General features: G+C 47.8%; 1 protein-coding gene across 6 annotated transcripts in view; it reads right to left on the minus strand.

The window, feature by feature from the left end:
• Positions 1-596: 596 nt before the first annotated feature.
• The window catches only part of Map2k5 (mitogen-activated protein kinase kinase 5), a 226,839-nt gene continuing 204,650 nt past the window's right edge, over positions 597-22,785 (minus strand). For all 6 annotated transcript variants that reach the window (XM_021230404.2, XM_013117467.3, XM_021230405.2 and 3 more), the window contains one exon: positions 597-1,051. In XM_021230404.2, coding sequence (XP_021086063.1) covers positions 947-1,051 — 105 coding nt within the window. In that variant the 3' untranslated portion in view covers positions 597-946. The remainder of the gene's footprint in view (positions 1,052-22,785) is intronic.

The raw sequence follows: 22,785 nt of genomic DNA on the forward strand, positions 1-22,785 counted from the left end.
AAATGATACAGCAGTGCACAGAAGGCCATGGATGGGGACTGGAGTTTGCGGTTGGGCATGGGGGGGGGCGGGTAGGGAGGTAGGGGTGGGGCGTGGGTGTGTCTCTTAGACCAGGTGCCAACTGGCTTCTCAGTGCTTCCCTCCATCTGCTGCAAAAGAGGGACAGCCACATTTCCTCCAGGTGACTGCAGATTACCTCAAGTGGCCTGGGTCACAGGCGGTGAGGGGGGCTGGGGGCAGAGGGGCTGGTAGCTGGTATGAGGAAGGGTTTTGAATTCCTGCACCTTACTCTTGGTGTCCAGTTTCTTTCTCAGATGCTCCTGGCTATACCAGTGTTGGTGCTGGTTTGTTGCTGGACCTGTAGCCAGCTGCAGACCGGGAGAGGACTACACCATGACCCGAGGCTTGCGGTCTGGACCTGACGTCAGTACACCTTGCTGTGGGACTTGGTGCAGGTACCTCTGAACCCTGGTTTCTCATGTGACAGCTGAGCTGGGGCATGGGTCTCAACACTGAGCTACAGGAAATGCACAGGATCTTGCAGGTGTCCCTAACAAATGGGGATGTGTATGACAGACTTGTCAAAACAAACCTGGTCCAAAACAATAACACTTTTACTCCCACCAGTGCTGCCGATAGGGCCTCACCCTTTACAATGAACAGTAGGGAAACATAGTGGGTGAGGCAGGAGGAGGTGCTATCCTTAAAACCCCATCCCCTCCCCCACCCTCTCTGCACCATCTCCACCTGCCACATTCATTGCCAACCCCCACCCCCAGGGGTTCAGGGTTCAGCAGAGGCTGGCTCTCTTGAGGGCTCCCTAGGTAGGGTAGGAGGTGAAAGCAGAAGGTTGGGCCCAGTGCAGCTCTTCCCAATCAGGCAGCAGATAGAGAGGGGTCAGACTGTTGGGTCCTTGGTCCTGGGTAGTCAGTGTCATGCTGAGGTCTCATGGGGGCCCCTGCTGGCTCCGCCTCTCCTCTAGTGTTCTGCATACCCACATGGACACCACGGTGGAGTTTCCATCATTGAACTGCACGATGAACGGATGACCCTGTGGGGAAGAACAGTAGGTGTGACAGCAGTCCCCAAGCTAGGTGCCAGGTGCTGAGACAGTTGGTAGAGTATTTGCAAAACCCTGGGTTTGGTCTCCAGCATCATATAAACCAGGTATGCTGGTATATCCCAGAATTGGAGAGGCAGAGGTAAGAGATCAGAGGTTGAAGATCATCCACAGCTAGCCTGAGCTACTTAAGACCTTGTTTTAAAAAGGCAGACAAAAAAAAAACAGCTAGGCATCTCAGTTTGCATTCCAAGGTGTGTTCTAGCCTGGACTTGATTTCTTTTTTTCTGTAACTCTACATGGTAAGAAGGCAGGCTAGAGTCTTGAGATGTCTCAGCAGGTAACAGTACTTGAAAGCAGCCTGGATGACCCTTTGATCTCTGGGGACCCACATGGGGTTGGTGGAGAACTGAGTCTGGAAAGCTGTCCTCTGATCTATGCAGAGGAAGCCAGGAAGCATCTGAGACCTTCCCTAGGAAGCTTAAAGGTACAGCTTGTCTTAACTCCACGCTCTGCCTGCTCCTTTCCCAGCTCAGTTCCATGCCATAGCCACTAGGCCAAGGCCTGGTCCCTAGGCGGCCAGCTTTCTGGTCCAGTTGCTGCCCAGAGAGCAAAGGATCGTGTTGTCAGAGGCGTTGTCAATCCCTGTTAGTTTCCGCCTTTGTCTCCTGGCCCCCTGTGAGTGACTCAGTCTGCAGCACAGATACCATGCTCCAGGAGGAGGTGGCCTCCAGGAGAAGGTGGCCGGCAGAGGAGTGCTGAGGGGTGTGGTGGTTCAGCGCAGAGGGCCGCACTTTGGAGGGCCCAGCTTTGTTTCCATGTGGTCCATCTCCTGTTCTAACCTACTTAAGCCCACAGCCAGGTCAGGTTATATTTAGCCAGCATCCTCCCCTCTGTCCTGATACACTAAGATTGACATCCCCAATCTCAGGGTGTCTGGGGGCTTCCAGGGAGGGCCCGAAGCAATCAGGAACAAGCCACAGGGCTGTCAGAGCCACTGTGGGAACCAGATTGGAAAGCACTATTCCCTTCACCAAGTAGCTTCCTTGATCAAAGATTTTCAGCAGAAACTTTGTAGCCTCCATGGAAAACAGGCCCTGGGGAGTTACGGAGAGTGACAGGGAGATGAGGGACCCTGATGCTCACCCCCAAGTTCCTGCTTCCCTCCCCCTCCAGCTGCCTCTTTCTTACACCCTGGCTTTTCTGAGGCTCTCTCAGACTGTCTCTTTTGGTTCACAAGACTTTGATCTACTTTCCCAGTGTACCTGGGACCTGGGAACATGCTAGATATCTCAGTGCCAGTGACAACCTCAATACATCTTCTGCCCCATAGCTATGGGGCTGGGTCTACTGAGTCCTGGACCCAGCATCTACCAGGATCTGCAGAGGACCAGGTGGAGCTTGAGGGATGGGAAGGAAGGAACACTTTCCAGCCTGGCTGTTTGTGGAAAAAAAAAAACACCAAAACGGTCTTTGGAGCTTGTGTCCAGTTGAGGGCACAGGGCTATGCCTAAAACGTAGCTGGGTACCCTATTATTCCTCATGGCATACTGTGTGGGTTTCAGACAAGAGCATAGGACCCCAAGAAAGGGGAAATGTAGCCAGGCTGGTGGGGAATTGTGGGTGACACAGGCCTGTGTGGGGGTGACATGAGAGGCACTCCATTTTGGCTTCCATATGCTTTTCTGCTCAAATGTGCCCAGCCTCTGCCTGCTTTTACAATGGCTGCCTAGATAGAGAACACCCTTCTTGAATTCCCATGCATGTTCTTTTCTGGACTTGGGAGAGGCGACCTTGTACCCTTCTGAAGAACAAAGACAGAAGCTGTGCTCAGGAGGATGGGCCCCTCCCCCCAAGCCCAGGGTAACACAGTGTCACTTTCCCAGAATGCCGGGTGACTTTGGGGCCATATGCTCCATCGCGGTTATCATCTGTCTGAGAACAGGCAGAGTGGAACTGCAGGAGGGAGCGGAGGCATTCCTCCTCAGTCCAGCAACCGCTGATAGCTGCATGGCGGGCAGCCTTGCCTGGCTGCCCTGGGAGAGAGAATTGGGAAGTAGAGGGACCAGCAAGTTGCTGGCCTCCTGGTTCTGTGCCCTTCCTTGACCCGGCCTGGGAGTTGACTCCCATCACTGTGTACCACTGATGAGGCGTGCCCTCCCCTTGGCGCTTACATCACAAGAAAGAGACCTTGACAACAGGTTTTGTCTGCAGTGGACGCTGATTGCTTTCAGGCATGCAGCTGAAAGGCAGATAAGGGGGTGAACTGTAGGAGAGACACATGTTTGCAGAGCCTGGCAGGAGCTGTGCAACATCTTGCTGGCTTCCTTACCGGGCAGTAGGAGCTCTTATTTCCTGTTCTCTCAGGGCCAAATGCAACAACCGAACTGGCAGGGGCTTAAGTCTCTGCAACGTGTACTTCGTCACAGAGGATAAAGATGTAATAAAGGCAGAAGATCAGGGTTTGAAGAGGCAGGATGTGTCCAAAAGCAGGGCAGTGGAGCGAGCAAGATGAGCCAACAACCAGAGATGGTTAGCATCACCCGCTACAGACACCCTCCAAAGAGGAGCAGGAAGAGCTGGATTGTCTGACCCCCACCCCCAGCCTGCTCCTGGTCTCTGATGACCCAGCTCTCAGCTGACACCCTGCTTCCTGCTCACTTGGTCTACTGCAATGGGAACTTTCCTGCAGGAGAGACAGCAGGCCCTGCGGAGCCTCAGAAAGGCACAGGTGTAGCTGTTGTATGGTAGGGTAGGGGCTCCAAGCCTGCCTGTCATGATGGTAAGTGCTACCTGAGACCCAGTCTCTGGATTCCAAGTCTATTGCTCAGTGAAAACCCCCTGTCTGCTATTAGTTGGGCTCTGAGTTTCCTGCCATATAAGAATTTACCTTTTGGGGTACCCACTCCCCTCCCTGTGTAATGTTGCTAAGGAACACCATATATTTGAATTGAACCTGTGCCTGGACTACAGAGCCGGGTATGATATATGATTTGCAACAGGACTCCACACATGCTTGTGGTATAGGAAAGTGATATGTGTGTGTTTGCAACCTGTATCCACCCTTACTCACCAAGACCTCACTGTGTATAGGCATTGGCAATTCTGCATTTGTACATAGTTAACTTGAACTCTGTTGTGGAATGTTACATTAACTAGGCAAAGATGTGTTACATTTGTTTATGTAAAGATGTGTTACATCTGTTTATGTTGCATTTGTTTAAGTATGTAAAGACGTGTTACAATTGTTTATGCTGCATTTGTTTAGTAAAGATGTGTTATATTTATTTATGCTGCATTTGTTTAACAATGTAAAAATATATCACATTTATTTATACTGCATTTGTTTAATTATGTAAGGATGTGTTGCTATGCCTGCCTAAGGCACCCAATTGGTCTAATAAAACACTGAATGGCCAATAGCTAGGCAGAGGATAGATAGGTAGGGCTGGCAGGCAGAGAGAATAAGTAGGAGGAGGAATCTAGGCTCTAGAGAAGGAGAGAAGAGAGGAGAAAATGAGGGAGAAAGAGAGGGGGATGCCTGGGGCCAGCCAGCCAGGCAGCCACCAGTTAGGCAAACACCAGCCAGGCAGCCACCAGCTAGGCAGGCGCCAGTAGGACACAGAATGAAAGGTAAAAAGCCCAGAGGTAAAACATAGATGAAGAGAAAAAAACAGGATAATTAAAGTCAAAGAAAAAAAGCTAGCCAGAAATGAGCCTAAGATAAAGCCAAGCATTCACAGCAAATATTAAGTCTCTGTGTCATGATTTGGGAGCTGGTTTGTGGCCCAAGAGAAAGCTGTTACAGAACTCTTCTACTACTAAGGCTTCAGAAACTGGAGCAGGGCAAGGAGAGAGCAGGGCGATTTAAGACTCGGGCATTCTATCCATGTTGCTTGCCTGCCTTCTGGTACTCTCTGAGGTAGGGCACAGTCAGTTTTATCCTTTTTGTTTAAAGAGTACTGTACATTTCAGGCATTGACACACTGACATTAGTGTGGGTAAAAGCCTAGTTATATTCTCCTTACTGAGATCTGTGTGCCAGGCACTGCCAAACATTTACTATTTATTCAGTAACTACACTGTATATTAACATTCCCATTTTACAGATGAGGATACAAGACATAGAAGACTAATGCACCTAAGGTCACAGAGCTAAACCTTTCTTCTCACTGTCTCCAGAGTCCAACCCTTGGATCACATCCTGCTTTGTCTTTAGTGTGGGCTGGGGTGGAAGGCATGGAGCCTGCCTGCAGGAAAGCCTGGCCTCAGAGCAGGGGGACTGACGTCATCTGCCTGCTGATGTCAGCTTCTCTGGCTCTCAGACTTGGAGGCCAGGGCAGAGGAACCATCGGAAACCCCGGCTACCAACAGCCACAAGCTCCCTCTGTGGACCTTGTCTGGCTCTCCCCAGAACACACGCTTGCAGCTAACTCTTCCTACGGTGTCCTTGTCTGCTGAGCACCAGGTCCTAACTCCAGTCTGATCCACAGCTCTGGCAGGGCAGCGGCAGCGCTAGCCACAAAGAACCCCAACAAAGCTGGCTGGCTACGTCCCGCTTAGAAACTTGTGTTCAGCTGAGGTGGATCCAGATTTCATCTTTCCGCCAGGGACACTAGGTGGGCCAGGACAGCCAGGACCCAGCCTAGGCCTCTTAGTCATTCTCCAGATTAGCAGAGTCCAACAAGCTGCTGGAAGCCTGACAGACAGGGCTGCCCAGCGGCCAGGCAGGCACCTATAAAAGGCAGTCAGGGTGCCTGGAGAGGGTTCCTGACTTGCCCTCATGAGGCCTGTGAGGCTTGTTGGTAGACCTTGGGCATCTTCCTGGAGGATTCCAGCCTGTGACTCTGAGCTGTGGGGCCACAGGCTGTGCTGCAGGCTGGCTTCTAGAGATGTCTCATTCTAATTCTGTTAAAGGATACTTTATGTTTTAAAAACTCAACTAATAAAAACATGTGCTCAGCCTTGTGCAATTCAAAGGACCACAATGAACACCGTGCATCATGATGTTGTTTGTTTGCAGGTCTTAGGGGCAAAATCATCTGCTGACTTCAGATGTGTGGGCTGTGTGGTGCACTGGCTATCTGCAAACACTCAGGGTGTGACTTCCCACTTTGACTGTACCCACGTATAAAATCATGTGAGCACATCATCAGAGCCTAGGCACATGACCAGCCAGGTGACAGTGAGGTGGGGGGGGGGCGGCCAAGGCTGACTGTCTCACAGCATCAGCTCTAAAGCCCTGAGTACCTCTGTAGGGGTGAGTCCACAATATTGTCCACGCCCAAAGGGCCTTGGACAGGAGTATGGACACAGGTAAGGATAAAAGGAAAGCAAAAGCAAAAGCACTTTCTCTTGGAAGCCTGCCACGCTTCTGATTTTCCCAGCTTGTGTGTGCTTTCTCCTGTTAATAAAAATATTTGTTTCCCCATTGCATCGATTCTCTCAACACACCTCTGTCTGCACTCTGTGTTTACCACAAGGGATTATGTAAACACTTGGTGCATACTGTCAGTGGCTAAGTCTTGAAATAAAACTTTCTGGCTATTCCTTTAAAATTAATTTAAAGTATGTGCACACGTGTATGTCTATGTGTGGGTGTGTGGGCATCATGTCTGCAGGTGCCTGTGGAGTCCAGGAGAGGGTGTCTGATCCCCTGGAGATGGAGTCACAGGGGTTTGTGAGCTGCCTATGTTAGAGCCAGGTCTGGCAGCACAGGCCTAACAACCCCAGCTATTTGGGAGGCTGAGGCAGGAGGATCACAATTTCAAAGCTTGTCTGGGTTACAGAGTGAGTTTTGAGTTTTTGGCAAGCCTGGTTAACTTGGTGAGGTTCCACCTCAAGTTAAATGAAGGCTGGGAATACAGTGCCCCAGTAGAGTGTTTGCCTGGCAAACAAGGCCCTAGGTTAAATAACCAGCATCACACATATACACACCTACCTGCACCAGCACACACATCCACACACACCTCTGACTTATTTTTTATGAGTGGGAAATGCTCTCTTGGCCCCTGCTTCTTGTAGCACAGCTGAAATTACCTACCTAAAATTCAAGTTAAGAGGGCCACAGATATCTTACCAGTAACACCGCTTGCCTCACAAGCATGAGGACCTGAGTGTGATTCCCAGAAACAATGTAAAAATGCCAGGCACAGTGGGCCTTGTACTAGAGCAGAGGGGATGGTTGTAGGTGGGTTGAGCAGAGACAAGCAGGTAGATCCCTGGAATTTGAGGCTACTGAGAGGCTCTGTCTCAAAACATAAGGAGGATGACTCCTGAGGATGACACCTGAGGCTGTTCTCTGGATTCCACATCCCACATCTGCACACACCGGAACATGGACACACACACACACACACACACACACACACACACACACACACACACACCCCAACTCAAAAAGAGACAGGTGTGTTGTGGAATAATCTTTTTGTACACTGTGAAGATGTGTTGCTCCCATTGGTTTAATGAAGAGCTAAGTGGCCAATCTTAGGCAGGGAGAGGTTAGGTGGAACTTGCAGACAGGGAGAGAGTGCAGGGATGAAGACGGGCGGAGTCACCAGGAGACCCAGGAGAGGCAAGCTGAGCATGCTGTACTGAGGGGAGGTACCCAGACATGTGGTAGGAAATAGATTAAAAATATGGGTTAATTTAAGTTGTAAGAGCTAGTTAGTAACAAGCCTAAGCTGTTGGATGAGCATTTATAATCAATAATAAGTCTCTGTGTGGTTATTTGGGAGCTAGCTGGTGGGACAGAAAATTCCCCCACATAGGTGCAAACACTGAGGATTGTGGTGCATTTAGTGGTTAAGCTTTGCTAACTTAGGCTAAAAATGTAGGTGATCAACTAGATACTAGAATTAGAACATAATTCTTTCCTCTCCCCCACTTTTTGTGGAGACCGGGTTTCTCTGTGTAGCCCTGGCTGCCCTGGAACTCGCTTTGTAGACCAGGCTGGCCCTGAACTCACAGAAATCTGCTTGCCTCTGCCTTCCGAGTGCTGAGATTAAAGTCATGTGCCACAAATGCCCAGCTAGAATGTAATTTCTAAACGAATGGACAGATCATTCACTAGGCAGGCATGGCAGTCATGCCTATGTTTTGTAATATGACCTGCCATGTGTAGTTTCCCACTGTGGTGTCACACCTGTGCTTAAAAACTTCTGAGTTTTGGAGTATTTCTGATTTTTGGAACATGTACTTAAAAATGGAATGGTGTGGGCTAGGATTAGTGGGAAAGCATTTGCCTACTATGTGCAAGGTCCTCTAGTACCACAAAACCAAACCAAACCAAAGCAAACAGGGCCTACCCCAACTGCTTGAGGCTCAGTCTGCAGTTCACACGGATGACGATGAGCAGGTGGAGGTGGAGCGCGCCGGTAAGACATTTCCCAGCTTGAGGTCCTATCATTATGACATCCCCAGGATCCCTCAAGAGACCTCAAGAGCTGACTGACAATGAAAATACTTCACACATATGTTTGCGTGATACAGCTAAAACAATACTTAAGTGCCCAAAAGATTATGAAAGATTAAAAAGGAAATCCTGGGAAGCAAGATAATGTTGAAGGTAAGAATGAGACAGGGAAGACAGAAAAATGGGCACTGTGATAAAACACTAGCTTTCCAAAAACACTAGCAAAGAAGCTGAGAAATTCATAGAGACACACAAATAAATATCAGGGCAGAGCCACAAAGCCTGCTCAAGGGGAATAACAATTGCAGACCATGTCTAAAGGACATTTTGACTGGGATGGGGGTGGGGAGGAGGGTGGTGCTCACCTCAATGTACAGGAGGCAGGGGCGGGAATGGGAGAGCCACCAGCATGGGCTACACAGCCAATCCCTGACTCAGTACCCCTTTGCCTAATGTCATACAGAAAAAATGGGAGAAAGCAAAGATGAAAGGGAAGGGAAGTAGTGAGAGAGAGAGAGAGAGAGAGAGAGAGGGAGGGAGGGAAGGAGAGATACATCGATATGACTACGAGGCAAAGATGTGCGCATAAGTTGAGGATGGAGATGGTGGGCAAGGTGCCCATTTGCACTGATGGAAACACCTCCCAGAGCTGGTCATGGGTTTCCAGCCCCAGAAGCACACTCTGAACTTTTCAAAGCACTTCAAAAACCACTGTCTTGTCTTATTTTTAGAAATGTCCAATTAAGGGGATGCTATCTGCTTAAAACCCACCTCACTAACAGCCTTTCAGATTTCTTAACAGGAGAAGAGGTAAACTGTAAACTGGCCACAAAGACTGAAATAAAAGTGGACAATTTTCAATTGTCCTTCTACTGTCACTCTCTGGTGCTGCAGACTCTGGGGGCTCACACAGGGGCTGTGCGTATGGGAATCAGGGTGGAGCAGCCCCTTTGCAATATTACAAAGAGAGTAACGGACTGAGGAGGAGACAGCTCAAGGGTTAAGAGCACTGGCTGCGCTTGCAGGAAACCCCCGTTTGGTTCTCAGAAACCCTGTCAGGTGGGCTCACAGCTGCCTGTACCTTCACCTCCAACTCCTCTGCTTTCTTGGGCACCTGCACTCAGGTGGAAATGCCTCACTCCTTGACATGAACATAACTAACAACAGCAAAACTAAATCTTCACAAAAGAACAAGAAATGCCCAACTCAGACCTTGCATTTAACAGACAGGATTGAGAATGATCAGTTTTTGGGCGTGGTGGCGCATGCCAAAAAACCCACTGTACTGGGGAGGCACAGGCAGGTGAATCTCTGTGAGTTTGAGGCCAGCCTGGTCTACACAATGAGTTCCACTACAGTCAGGGCTATATAGTGAGACCCTGTATTAAAGAAAGAAATGAAAAGAATCAGTTTTATTTTCCATTCAAAACTGTACTTCCCTTTCCATAAAAAAATGTCTGTCTAGGAGAAAAGAAGCAAACAGGTTGAAAGTTCAGATTATTTTATGGCCCAGCGGCAAATAAAAATCATCAAGCCTTGAGCAGTATTTTCTAAACTACAACACAAGGAACTTGTAGTACTTAGCTATTCTGTTACTGATTCACAATGGTTTGTAAGGGAACTTGTGGTACTTAGCTATTCTGTTACTGATTCACAGTGGTTTGTAAGGTAACACTGAAGAAGCCCATGTGCTTCTGTGGCTGTGAGTGGGTGACCTGTGTGTTCTGAGACAGTGTAGCTGGTCATGAATGGGATGAATGATGGAGCGGGTACACTTTATCTGGTTACCAGGACTGCTTTCAGTGTGCCTGCTTCACTGTTAAGGAAGGCAAAGGGGCGACTTAGTTATAAGCATATAAGCACCTCACTCTGCTTTTCCAAGAGACTTGAATTCAGCCAAGTTCCTTGTGAAGGTGCCAGGGCTGAGCTATGCTTGGGCTTCAGAGCCCTGGGGCTTTTTATTTGGCATGTTCATTCTCTTCCTTCTCTCATTTTAGAGAGGTTTCATGTAGCCCAGCTGGCCTCTATACTTACTACATTGACAAGGATACCCCTGAACTTCTGATCCTCTGTCTCTACTTCCCTTCTGCTTGGATGATGGACATGTAACCTGTGCTCAGCTTTATTTATACTGGGGGTGGAATTCAGGGCTCATGAATGCTGGGCAGGCATTCTGCCCACTGAGCTACAAAGCCCCAGCCCTCTTTAGCATATGGCTATTTGGTACCCTCAGAAAATAACAACACCTCAACAATTTGACATCCACCCTCATTACTAACTTAAGAGCAAAGGATCATACTACCTCTCACAATTTGTTTTGCTTAATTTTATTAAGTGAGACAGCTTTTGCTTCCAGATCTATAGCTGCTGTGCAGTCTACAGCCACTGTCATTTAATTTAATACCTCACCTTAGACTACGAATCTGGAAGTTAGACTAAAATTTAAACCTTTGATTTGTATCAAGTTCCTCAAGGCATTAATCAAGCCAATTATCTTTGCTTGAAGACTTATTTTTATTTTTGGTGTGTGTGTGTGTGTGTGTGTGTGTGTGTGCCTGTGCGCACGCACACAGACATCTTGTTCATCTTATTTTTGGGACAGGGTTCTCACTGCAGCAGGAGCTCATGCATTTGGCTAGAAGGCTGACAGTGAGCCCCAGGGATCCAGTCATCTCTGCTTCCCCTGTGCAGGGATTACTGATGCACAGGCCGTGATGCCCAGCTTTTTTATTTTTTAGGGGGTGGGGTGGGGAGGTGGTTTTTCAAAACAGGGTTTCTCTCTGTGGCCCTGGCTGTCCTGGAACTCACTCTGAAGACCAGCTGACCCTGAACTCACAGAGATCCACCTGCCTCTGCCTCCCTCATGCTGGGACAGCTTTTGAGTGGGTGCTGGGATCTGAGCCCAGGTCCTCAAGCTCATGTCACAGCACTTTATCCTCTCTGCCACCTCCACAGACCCCGGAGGCTTACCTGTCACAAGCACAGCCTCTCCTTCTTCAGTCTCAAATACAAAGACATGTCAAATACAAAAGGACACAGGAAGGGTGGCTCAGAGGGAAGAGCAGGGCCAGAGCCCTGCAGTACCTGTTAGCACACTGCACAGTGAGGATGAAACCAAAACACTGGTCTGGGTCAACCAGCCATGGACATACGGTCCTCTGAGGTAACAGAGAACCCTGCAGGGCTCAACGGCAAGCACCTATGTAAAGGAGTTAAAGAATAAAAGAAGGCAACTCCAGAAGTGTAGACACGCAGTCCTTAAAGAGGAGTGTGTGATACATCTAAGAAATAGTTTTAAAGATTTGTTTTTATTTTTTGTGCACTGGTGTCTTGCCTGCATGTGTTTCTGTGTGAGGGTGTTGGATCCCCTGGAAGTGGAGTTATAGACAGTTGTGAGCTGCCATGTGGGTGCTGAGAATTCAACCTGGGTCATCTGCTGAATTCAACTGCTGAGCCATCTCTCCAGCCCCTACATTTAAAAATTTTAAAAATGTAGTTTTTCATTCCCCATCTCTGTCTCAGTCTCTCTCTCCCCCCTCCTTCTCTCTCTCTCTCTCTCTCTCTCTCTCTCTCTCTCTCTCTCTCTCTCTCTCTCTGTCTCTCTGTCTCTCTGTCTCTCTGTCTGTCTGTCTCTGTCTCTCTCCCTCTCCCTCCCTGAACTTACATGGGATTGCTTTAGTTATCTGGGTAGTTTCCTGGGGTGGAACAGTTCATTCACTAGCGACACTGAAGTAGACACCATGAGTGTTGGAACACCAATATTAAACACACCAAAAGATATCACTTTGCCCATGGCCTTTCTGGAACATTCTCTAGGAAGAAATGTGTGATGTCACAGGTGCATAGAGACTTGCCATCCTATAAATTCAATAAAGACATATGGGGCACTTAGGGCCCAGGTTGCTCTTGGCCTCCTCTGGAGTTTGGTTACCTCTAAGATTTATGCTCAAGGTGGAGGGAAAGAGAAAGAAACATCTCCCAGAGTAGATATATAACCTCATCTTGTTTTTTAATAACATTAGGGATGACACCTCTGACATAATCCTGGAACCATTGCAGAGCAGCTCAGAATCTCAGTGGGAAGTTTTATGTTTTGGCTTTGGAGCATTTTGTGGTGGCAAGGTCAGGTAGAGAGGGCCAGGGAAAGGAGCCAGAGAGCTTCCAGAGTGAGTGTCAGCTGCTTTAATTTTCTGTGTCAACTGTGAAAATTAGATAAACAATGACAAACCAGGCTTTTTAAATGAACTTGTCACTTCTGGTTTTCTTGATACAGGGTAGCATTTTTCAAGTCCTTGTAGCCCCAAAGACAGATTTAACCCCTGAGAGGGCCACCTAAGCGTTTGAAAGGCGCCACATCTGAAAACAAAGGCCCATCTTCATGCCCCTTAAAAGAAAACAAAATTCTCGTTGAAATCCAGGTACTCTTCTCAAAATGTTAAGGGGACTTTGCCAGCAGCTGTTTCAGGGCATAGGCTTTGTGTGAGGTGTGTGAGGGTATAAAAGGCTTGTGTGGTGTGAGGGCGTGTGAGAGTGTGTGAGGGCGTGTGAGGGCGTGTGAGGGTGTGTGAGGGCCTGTGAGGGCGTGTGAGGGTGTAGAAGGCTTGTGTGAGGGCGTGTGAGGGCGTGTGAGGGTGTGTGTGAGGGTGTGTGAGGGTGTGTGAGGTGTAGAAGGTTTGTGTGAGGAGTGTGAGAGTGTAGGTTTGTGGGAGGGTCTCAGCTTCTTCATCCTCACATCATCATCTTTGCTTCCCAGACAAGTCAGCCCTTCAGCACAGTCCCTCTGCTCTTACCCTCCTTTCCCAGAGTTCTGGAATATAGAAGGATGCACAAGTCCCCACCACCCCCTCCCCACACAGGTGAGCACAGACCCTGTCTCTGCCTTTGCCTCCAGAGTGCTGGAATTTTTAATTACAGTTATTTACTTATTTAGTCATTCATTTATTGTGTGTGTGTGAGCATGTGTGTACACATGCTATGCCATATATGTGGATATCAGAGGCCAACTTGCAAGAGTCAGCTTTCTCTGTCTACCGTGAATGTTCCAGAGACTGAACTCAGGTCACCAGGCTTGGGGTCAAGTGCTTTTACCCACAGAGTCACCTTGCCAGTCCCAGATTAGTGGCCCTTTCTGCCTTCATGGCCTTTGTTCTTGGGGCAGCTATTCCCGTGATGACATGGCCTAAGCATGCTTTGTAGAGAATGTTTACAGGCAGTGGCTTCTGGGCAAGTGTTCATTCCACAAAATGTAGTCAAGTTCATTCTCACAGCTACCCAGCTAACAGCACTGCTACTATTCTGTTTCATTTGTTTGTTAGAAAACTAGGCTCAGGCTTGCTAATTGATTTGGCCAAGGTGGGTGTGGGATTTGAAGTGGAGAAGGCTCCAAATCTGTGCCTTTTGTTCTAATGTAGCAACATCACATGACTTACATCAGGTCATGTTATCATAAAAGACCCCATCAGAAAGTTCTATCGACCAGGCATGGTTCAGCACTTGAAGAGAGAGGAAGAATGAGTTTGAGGTCAGTTTGGGATACATAAGGAGCTCCTGAATTATGTAGCTAATAACAGACAAAGACAAAATGAATGAATGAATGCTAACTTCTTTTACAGGCAGAGCTCCTGCATCTGCATCATCCTGGTGATGGTGATGCTCAAATCTCATTGGCTGGTGCCTAACCTCAGCTTCTCGGCTCCCCACCACTCCTGCTTGATAACAACCTGTAGAAAGAACTCCCCTGCCCACCAAAGTCACAGATGCCACATCTGCCCTAGAGAAACATTAACATAGGTGCTGCAGGTGCCATGAAGTCATCTGATCCCTGCCTCTGCCCCATCTTTGATTCCGAGGCTGTTCTGTTCACTGGAGGAAGACGTCCTCCTCTAAAGAGCCCAAGCTTCCAAATCATTTCTGATGACAGCCAATGATCTGGAGAGGGCTGTGTGTGTGCTCACTAAAGAGGGGCTATATCGGCCAGGAACAAGCCAGCTGTGGGTCCCAGGCCTTTGTTCTGTGAACACTGTCGCCTATAAAGTACAGGAACAGTCCCACACCCATGTCACAGGGAGATGGTGGGAAAGTCAGTGCCAGCTGTCCAAGGCCAAGCCTGAGGTTGTGACGTCAAGAGGCACTTAGCAGTCTTCTTCAAGGAAAGGTACTACACCCAACACCCATGCTAAGTGTGGTAGACACTAGACCAGGTTTTGACATGACCTGCTGACCTTGCAGAGGCACACAGGTTGTGGGGTCTGGGACTCTGCTTTCTAAGTAAGAAGGCCCCTCGTCACTTAGAGGCACAGACCTGCCCCTGGAGTCTCAGCCCTAAAGAACCAACTTGTTTTCATGTCAAACAAGGCCAAGCTGACTTCTCCTGGGCTCAGCTGCCCATGTGAGAAAAGCACAAAATAGAAACAAGGAATCCAACTGTTGCACTTACCAACAGCCTACAGACAAGACTGCAGTGCCCTCAGACAGCATTTCAAATACAGTTTATTAGTGTGTGATATGAAAAGGGTATTTTTATTGCATGATATAATGCAATGGGACCTTGGGCGCTCTGTGGAAAGACCTCACACTCAGAAGTGTAATGAACCCATAGTCCCAAAAACATTATACTGTACATTAACCTATCATTAATGGCACATTAGGGCTAGGGGCATTGCACGGTTGCTGGTCAGGGCTCCATCAGGACAGTGTTGAGAAAACCACACAGTCTTTCCAGGCTTAAAACAAATAGAGAAAATAAATATTCCTGATATCTACAGACAGCTTTAAAGCAAGTTCAGTCCTAGCTCTGCCTTGCAATTTCAAAGCCTGCTTTTGAAAAAAGGAAGCTACACACCGAACAAAGAGAGAAGAAAATGACTGTGTTGCTGTGTATCCCAGCTACTACTGTACCCCAGCTAGTGGCTACACAGCCTCAGTGCTGGCTCAGCAAGGTCCAGAGCAGAGAACACCTCTGGTAGTGGGAAAACTGCCTCAAGGGGACACAGATCTTGCAGGGGTGGGAAGGTGCCTCGGCAGCCACATGTCCATACTCTCATTTTCCAGTCTGGGAAGTCAGGCTCAGAAATGTGAAAAATGGCAACACATCCAAGCAGAGAAATGGCAAATAATGAAAAAACCAAAATAAACAACAACAAAAAACAGCTGGCCAACAAACACAAGAAAAACTGCTCATTTCTCAACTTAATAAAAGAAATGCCAGTCAAACAATAGACATTTTACCACTGATCAGAAGGCAGACATGGGCTATAATTTATCTCAGATGAGGTAAGGAAACTGGCTTCATATTGTTGTGCCCAAGTTGCAAAGTCCCCAGAGACCACCAGGAAGACAGATACACCAAACTGCAAAAGCAAGGTTTTAATTGTTCATCTACCCATGACAGGGGCCCCATCTAGCTAGCTGTCACAGCAGCCTCCAAAGGGAGTGAAGTTCCCTGTCTACTGCTAGTTTTAAAGACAAAAGTTACAGGATTACATCAGCAGGTACCGGTTGGTTTCTGATTGGTTGATATTTGGGAACAATTAGGAGCATTTCTCAAAGTCATATTTTGGCATGGAATACCTGTGTACCAATTATTCTCATTGGTCAGTGCTAAGAGGGAACATTCTGTGGTTTCTATGGCATTGTCTTGTTACTTGCAGGTGGCCTGTTGTACATAGACACCAGTAGTTTTCAGAACTATATCCTGGAGATTATAGGGGAGGTTTTGATCTCCCCTGGAGTTTCTTTTGTGGCCAAAAGAAACAGGAACCAAGTATCTGGGGGGAGGGTGGTGGTTCTGGAGTTTCTTTGTGTTCAGTTTTGGCCCTAGACTTCAGGAGGTCATCCTTGTATCAGAGGCCTATGTGTCTTTTCTGTAGCCTGTCATGGCTGCTAAAGCAGGGGCTGAGTCCCTTTATTTCTAAAAGTGAAGCCTTTAGCCGGGTGGTGGTGGCGCACGCCTTTAATCTCAGCACTCGGGAGGCAGAGGCAGGCGGGTCTCTGTGAGTTCGAGACCAGCCTAGTCTACCGAGCGATTTCCAGGACATGGTCCAAAAAACAATACAGAGAAACCCTGTCTCGAAAAAAACCAAAAAAAAAAAAAAAAAAAAAAGTGAAGCCTTTGAGTTTAGTTTACCCATTTCACATATATCCAGTTTTAAAAATGTACGTAAAGCAATCATCTTAAAAATTAAAAGTACGGCTGGAGAGATGGCTCAGCAGTTAAGAGCACTAGCTGTTCTTCCAGTGAACCTGGGTTCAATTCCCAGCACCCACATGCCAGCTCACAACTGTCTACAACTTCTGTTCCAGGGATCCAACACCCTCACATGGACACATATGCAGGTAAAGCATCAATGTTCATAAAATACAAATAAATTATTTTAGAAATTAAATGCACTGGATGTATGTATGCATATGCCATGGCACCGTGCAGGGGACGGAGGAGAACCTGCTGGAGTTGGCTCTCTGCTTATCCCAGGCGGGGCCCTGGGACTGAACTCAGGTAGTCTGGCTTGGCAACATTCACCTTTACCCACTTAGTTATCTTGTCAGTCTGAGAGTCATGGTCTTAATAGTAAAAATACAGTAACAGCTAACAAGTTCTAGGACAGAGTTCTGCTTAAATAAACACAGCACATCCCCGTTATGGAACACCAAGTATTCATTAAGAACAAGGACTTTTTGATGATGTAGGAGGATCTACATGCACAGCCAACGAGCAAAGAGAAGAATGAAAAGAATTCAAGCCTGAGGATATACACTGGTGGTCAGCTCTGGGGATGAGATACAGAAGAGCCTGGCTTCTTGTCCTCGGTGAGGCATTAACAACAATTTACAATCTAGTTTTGGGAACTGTACTTGGGAACCTCCCCATCTCCTGTGCTGGACGCTTTCCCTGTTTGTCTGACCATGATGGAACTTTCACAAACATCAACAGTGAGTTGGCCACAAGGTTCCTTTTCAGGGAAGTGGAACTCGAGTCTCCACAAGACATAGTTCCTTCTAGGTGACCCTCCTACTGACCTCCTCTTCACCAGAGCCCCAATATTTAAAGCATACAGGAATTCTTCCCAACTCACAGCAGCTTCCCAGGCACCTCCTGGGTCATCAGAAGTGACAGTGATGGACAATGGAGGACAGGGAAGCTGGGCAAAGCCAGGGCTCTGACTTTGGCTGAAGGACAATCAGATTTCTTTCTGGAAACATCTATCTCCTTAACATAAACAAGGAGAAGACCTAGGGACCAAAGAATACACACTGCTTGTATAGAGTGTTTAGGACACTTAGCACTGTGTTAGGTGGGAAGGTTGCTGGTAGCCCCTGCTGTGCTGAGGGCTAAGTGGTCTCCTCAGCCCTCCATCTTTCCATCTTCTTGATATTTTGGGGGTGAGAGACTTGGCGGCAACAATATGAAATGCTGGATTTTGTTTGTCCTAGGGTCTGCCAGCACACACGGTAATTAAAATGTTGATTAGTAAACAGTTTCAACATATGACAGACAATGCGGCTAAAGCCTACAGTTAGGTCAATAAGTGATTTAGACTTGCCATTTAAAAAAATCTCATTTAAATTTTGCATACATTAATCACTACCATACTTCAAGGTTCTGATATCCACCTGACTACAATATTAAAATAAAACTTGCTGCCCCAGGGAAATCCTACTTATTCTTAATTGTTTCCAGGCTTTGATGGGCTTTTAATCTAAGATTAATTTATGCAATTTTAAATAACTCTTCTTATGATTAATAAGCTTGAAAATTAAAAGGAGTCTAAAGCAATTATAATGAGCATTTGGTCATAACCTCATTAGATGAAGGAGTGAAGGGTACAGCTTTGGAATTCTTACAAGACTACAATTTAAGGTTACTTTTAGAGAAGTCAAACACAGTCCCTGCAATTGCAAAGGCAGGTTAGCAGGGGTCAGTGTTAAAATGATGGCCAGAAGATTAGCATAGTAATGATGTCCCTGACAGAAGGAAAGGACGCCGAGAAAAGCAGAGAGACAAATGGCACGCTGCCAAGAGGCTACAGGCTTCGAGCTCCATTTCCGGTCCTCTTGGTTAGGGATTTTGGAAAGACATAGAGGGTTAGGACAGTTTTTGCTCGAAGATCAGTTCTGGGCTAGAACCTGGCTCCTCTACTCCAGCCAACAGAACCCAGCCTTCTGTCCCTCTTGCTGGCTGCCTCCCTGTCTGTCCAGACACTCCTCTCTGAACAGCCTGCTTTACTATCCCACTCTGGAAGGCTCTCCCAGGTGGGTCAGTCTACTCCAGCTAAGGTTACCCACAACGCGCCCAAGGTCATCTTTACTTGGACCAAGGTGAGCTCCCCACTGTCTTCTGTTACCTCTGGACTCTGCCTGCACTGTTTTCTCTCAACTCTTTAATGGCAATGGTGATAACAATGTCAAGTAGCTGCCATTTACTGAGCACTTACTTTATGTCAGGTTATGCTAAGCAAGGAACACACACACACATACACACACACACACACACACACACACGCGCACGCGCGCACACACACGCACACACACGCGCACACACACACGCGCGCGCACACACACACATCAATCTCATCTAAAAGTGACACTGTGGGCTAGGGAGATTGCTCAGTTGGCAAAGCGCTTGCTGTAAAACATGAGGAGTGCATTCCATCCCCAGAATGGGGAGGGGGGAGAGAGGATGAGGCAAATACATTTAATCCAGTGTTGGGGAGGCAGGAGGCAGGCAGATAGTCTCTGAGGTGTTAAGCTCCAGGCTAGTGAGATACCCTGTCTCAAAACAAAAACAAACAAAAAAAATCAAGTGCCTTGGTTAGGGTTCCTGTTTCTGTGATGAAACACCATGACCAAAGGAACTTGGGGAGGAAAGGGTTCATTTGGTTTACACTTCCACAGCACTGTTCATTACTGAAGGAAGTCAGGACAGAAACTCAAGCTGGGTAGGACCCTGGAAGCGGGGGCTGATGCAGAGGCCATGGAGGGGTGCTGCTTACTGGCTTGTTCCCCATGGCTTGCTCAGCCTGCTTTCTTATTACCCAGGACCACCAGCACAGAGGTGGCCCCACTCACAATGGGCTGGGCCCTCCCCCACCAATCACTAATTAAGAAAATGCCCCACCTGCTTGTGTACAGCCTCATCTTCTGGACACGTTTCTCAACTGAGGCTCCCTCCTCTCTGATGACTGCAGCTTGTGTCAAGCTGACATAAAACTAACCTGGACACCAAGAAATGAAACCTGGGGTTGAAGTCTGGCCTCCACATTACAATCCCACACACACAGGTGCAAACAAACACCCTGGGGTTGAAGTCTGGCCTCCACATTACAATCCCACACACATGTGCACACATAACCCCCCCCATACAGTCATCTTTGTGGAACTCAGGCAGGAAAGGAGGGTGGGTGTGGGGGAGCTGCCCCACCACTTTCTGATTCCTGAACTTAGCCGACTTTTCTACCTTCGAGGCTGGGATGGAGCTGAGCATTCTCCCTGACCACTGCAGCTCCTCGGCCACATGGCCCTGACAACCATACACCACTCAAGAAGGGAAGGGGCGGCTTGTCCAGTTTCTCTGAATGTCACCAATGGGTGTGCCTTGGCTGCTCATGAGGACGATGACAGTCCTGATGTTCTTTCTGCACCTGGACACACACTTCACTGGTCCTCTGGCGACTTCCTCTAATCACAGGCTCATTACTTCCCAGTGCTGATAGGAATGGATACAAACAGTCAAGATTCCCCAGTGGGGAGCAACAGCACACCAGTCCCCGCCAGGGAGACTGCCACACCAGCAGATGTTAACTGCAAACATCCCATATATCTGTACCTATTCCAAGTCCAAGAAGCTACAAACTGGAGAGGCCCAGGTATCTTCCATGTGAAAATCAGAACCTGATGAGGCTACATGAGACCTATGCATGACAAGCAATTAACTGTTTAAAAACATACTTCCACAAACTCTACCTTATGCTGGACGTTCACAGCAAAATGTAACCCTATGACATGGGCATTATCATTTCCATTAAAATTTATTATTGTTGTTGTTATTATTCTCAATACGGGTTCTCATGTAGCTCAGGCTAGCCATGAACTTGCTGTATAGCCTTGGATAACTTTGACCTCCTTGATCCTCCTGTTTCCATTACCCGAGTGCTGGGATTCAAACCCAGGGCCTTGTGATTGCTAGACAGGTGCTGCGCCAGCTGAGTTGTACTGCTGGCCCCACCTCTCCCATTTTACAGATGTGCTAACTAAACAGTGGGGCCCCCACTTTTCTAGAGGTAGTTCCTGTACTGGAACCCTGCTTTGGATGTCTAACTCTGGCTTACCAGGCCGCTTGTCTCACCAACAGAGGGAGGCCACAGGGATGTGACCCCACTCTTTTGTTTACAAGCCTCTCAAAGCTCTTGCCAGTTTGGTGTCTACAGGCTCTCAGTATCCCAAGCTGGCCTGGAACTCACTGTGCTGCTGAGGACGACCTATGTTCCAGATCCTTTCTGCCGCTATTTAAAGTGCTAGGGTTACAGCTGTGTGGCCCATGCCCAGCTCTACCGAGGACTGTTGGCTTGTTTCAAGTCATTTATTTAACAAACACTATTGAAGACTCTTTGGTGTCTTTACTGGGACAGCTGCAGGGGCTGCACTGGCTCTGCTTCTTACAGTCGTGCAACTCAAGTGGCTGGCTCGGAGCACCCACACTTCAGGATCTAGAAGCCAACACGTGGCTACACTTCAGGATCTAGAAGCCAACACGTGGCTATACTTCAGGATCTAGAAGCTAACACGTGGCTACACTTCAGGATCTAGAAGCTAACACATGGCTACACTTCAGGATCTAGAAGCTAACACGTGGCTACACTTCAGGATCTAGAAGCCAACACGTGGCTACACTTCAGGATCTAGAAGCCAACACGTGGCTACACTTCAGGATCTAGAAGCTAACACGTGGCTACACTTCAGGATCTAGAAGCTAACACGTGGCTACACTTCAGGATCTAGAAGCTAACACGTGGCTACACTTCAGGATCTAGAAGCTAACACGTGGCTACACTTCAGGATCTAGAAGCTAACACGTGGCTACACTTCAGGATCTAGAAGCTAACACGTGGCTACACTTCAGGATCTAACAGCTAACACGTGGCTACACTTCAGGATCTAGAAGCTAACACGTGGCTACACTTCAGGATCTAGAAGCTAACACGTGGCTACACTTCAGGATCTAGAAGCTAGATCCCAGTGAAAGATAACACGTGGCTTCTCCCACAGAGAGAAGTTTTGACACAAGGAAATGTCAGTTGCTTCAAGCAATGCTCTCAGGCTTGATTCCTCTGCTTGGTGGCTGAACTCAAGAAGCAATAAGATACCACACTGTCCACCACCTATACTCTGAGCACGTTAATCTGTATCTACACTTAGTATGTGTTCAGTAAAGTCAGCTGGGTCACGGAAGCCTCTCCAAGGGGAACCAATGATTTCTATAATGGTGACTGGGGTCTGGAGAGTAACAGAGTTTTGACTAGAGAACTGGCAGGGCAAACTCTGCCCTCAGTTTTTGGCACAGGTTGCCAGAACCAATGAACAATGAAACCTTCAAGTGCTCTTGGCTTCACTTTTGATAACCACTTAGCAGATCTGGTGAAGGCAGCTGATCGTTCCAGTCTCCCTCCCTGTTGTGCTCTTTATTCTAAGATTCAGGCTCCAACAAGGCCTAGGCTGCGCACGTGCAGACCTGCTTGTGGCCTAGCTCAGAGTCCTGCAGATGTGGAAGCATTTAAGGACCATGGCAGTGAGCTGGGAAAAGCATGCAGAAGATGCACAGGAACCCGCTTTAGTAGTCTCACGTATTTCTTTGTGGAATATTTATACTTCCTTGTTCTGGAATAGTCACTTGTCCGAAGTCCCACCGTAACCCCCAGCTAACTACTATGCAGGGGCAGGAGACACAGCTCTGCAGTACGGCATAGCGCAGCTCTGTGCTCCTCCCTGTGTGGGACTCCAGGCGAGGGGCGAACCTCTAGCCGCCTGCTGCATGCGTCACTGCGGAGTAAGCCTTAGTATCCCCGTGGAGGTAAAACGAGACAATGGTGTGGGAGAAAGAGCTCTAATTCTTGTTCTTAAAAGATGTCATTGGCTTGGAATAACCTCTTTCCAATCTGGTTTTCATAAGCCAGGGTCTCTGTGTCACAGTGGCTATCTCAAACTTGTGGACTCAAGAGAGCCTTCCACCTCAGCCTCTTAAAACAGCTGTGACTGCAAACCTATGCCCATAAATACACACGTACTTTTTAAACCAGTACACACATATTATATCACA

Source organism: Mesocricetus auratus, unplaced genomic scaffold (genome assembly GCF_017639785.1).
Source record: "Mesocricetus auratus isolate SY011 unplaced genomic scaffold, BCM_Maur_2.0 Super-Scaffold_100691, whole genome shotgun sequence".
Classification (NCBI taxonomy): Eukaryota; Metazoa; Chordata; class Mammalia; order Rodentia; family Cricetidae; genus Mesocricetus; species Mesocricetus auratus.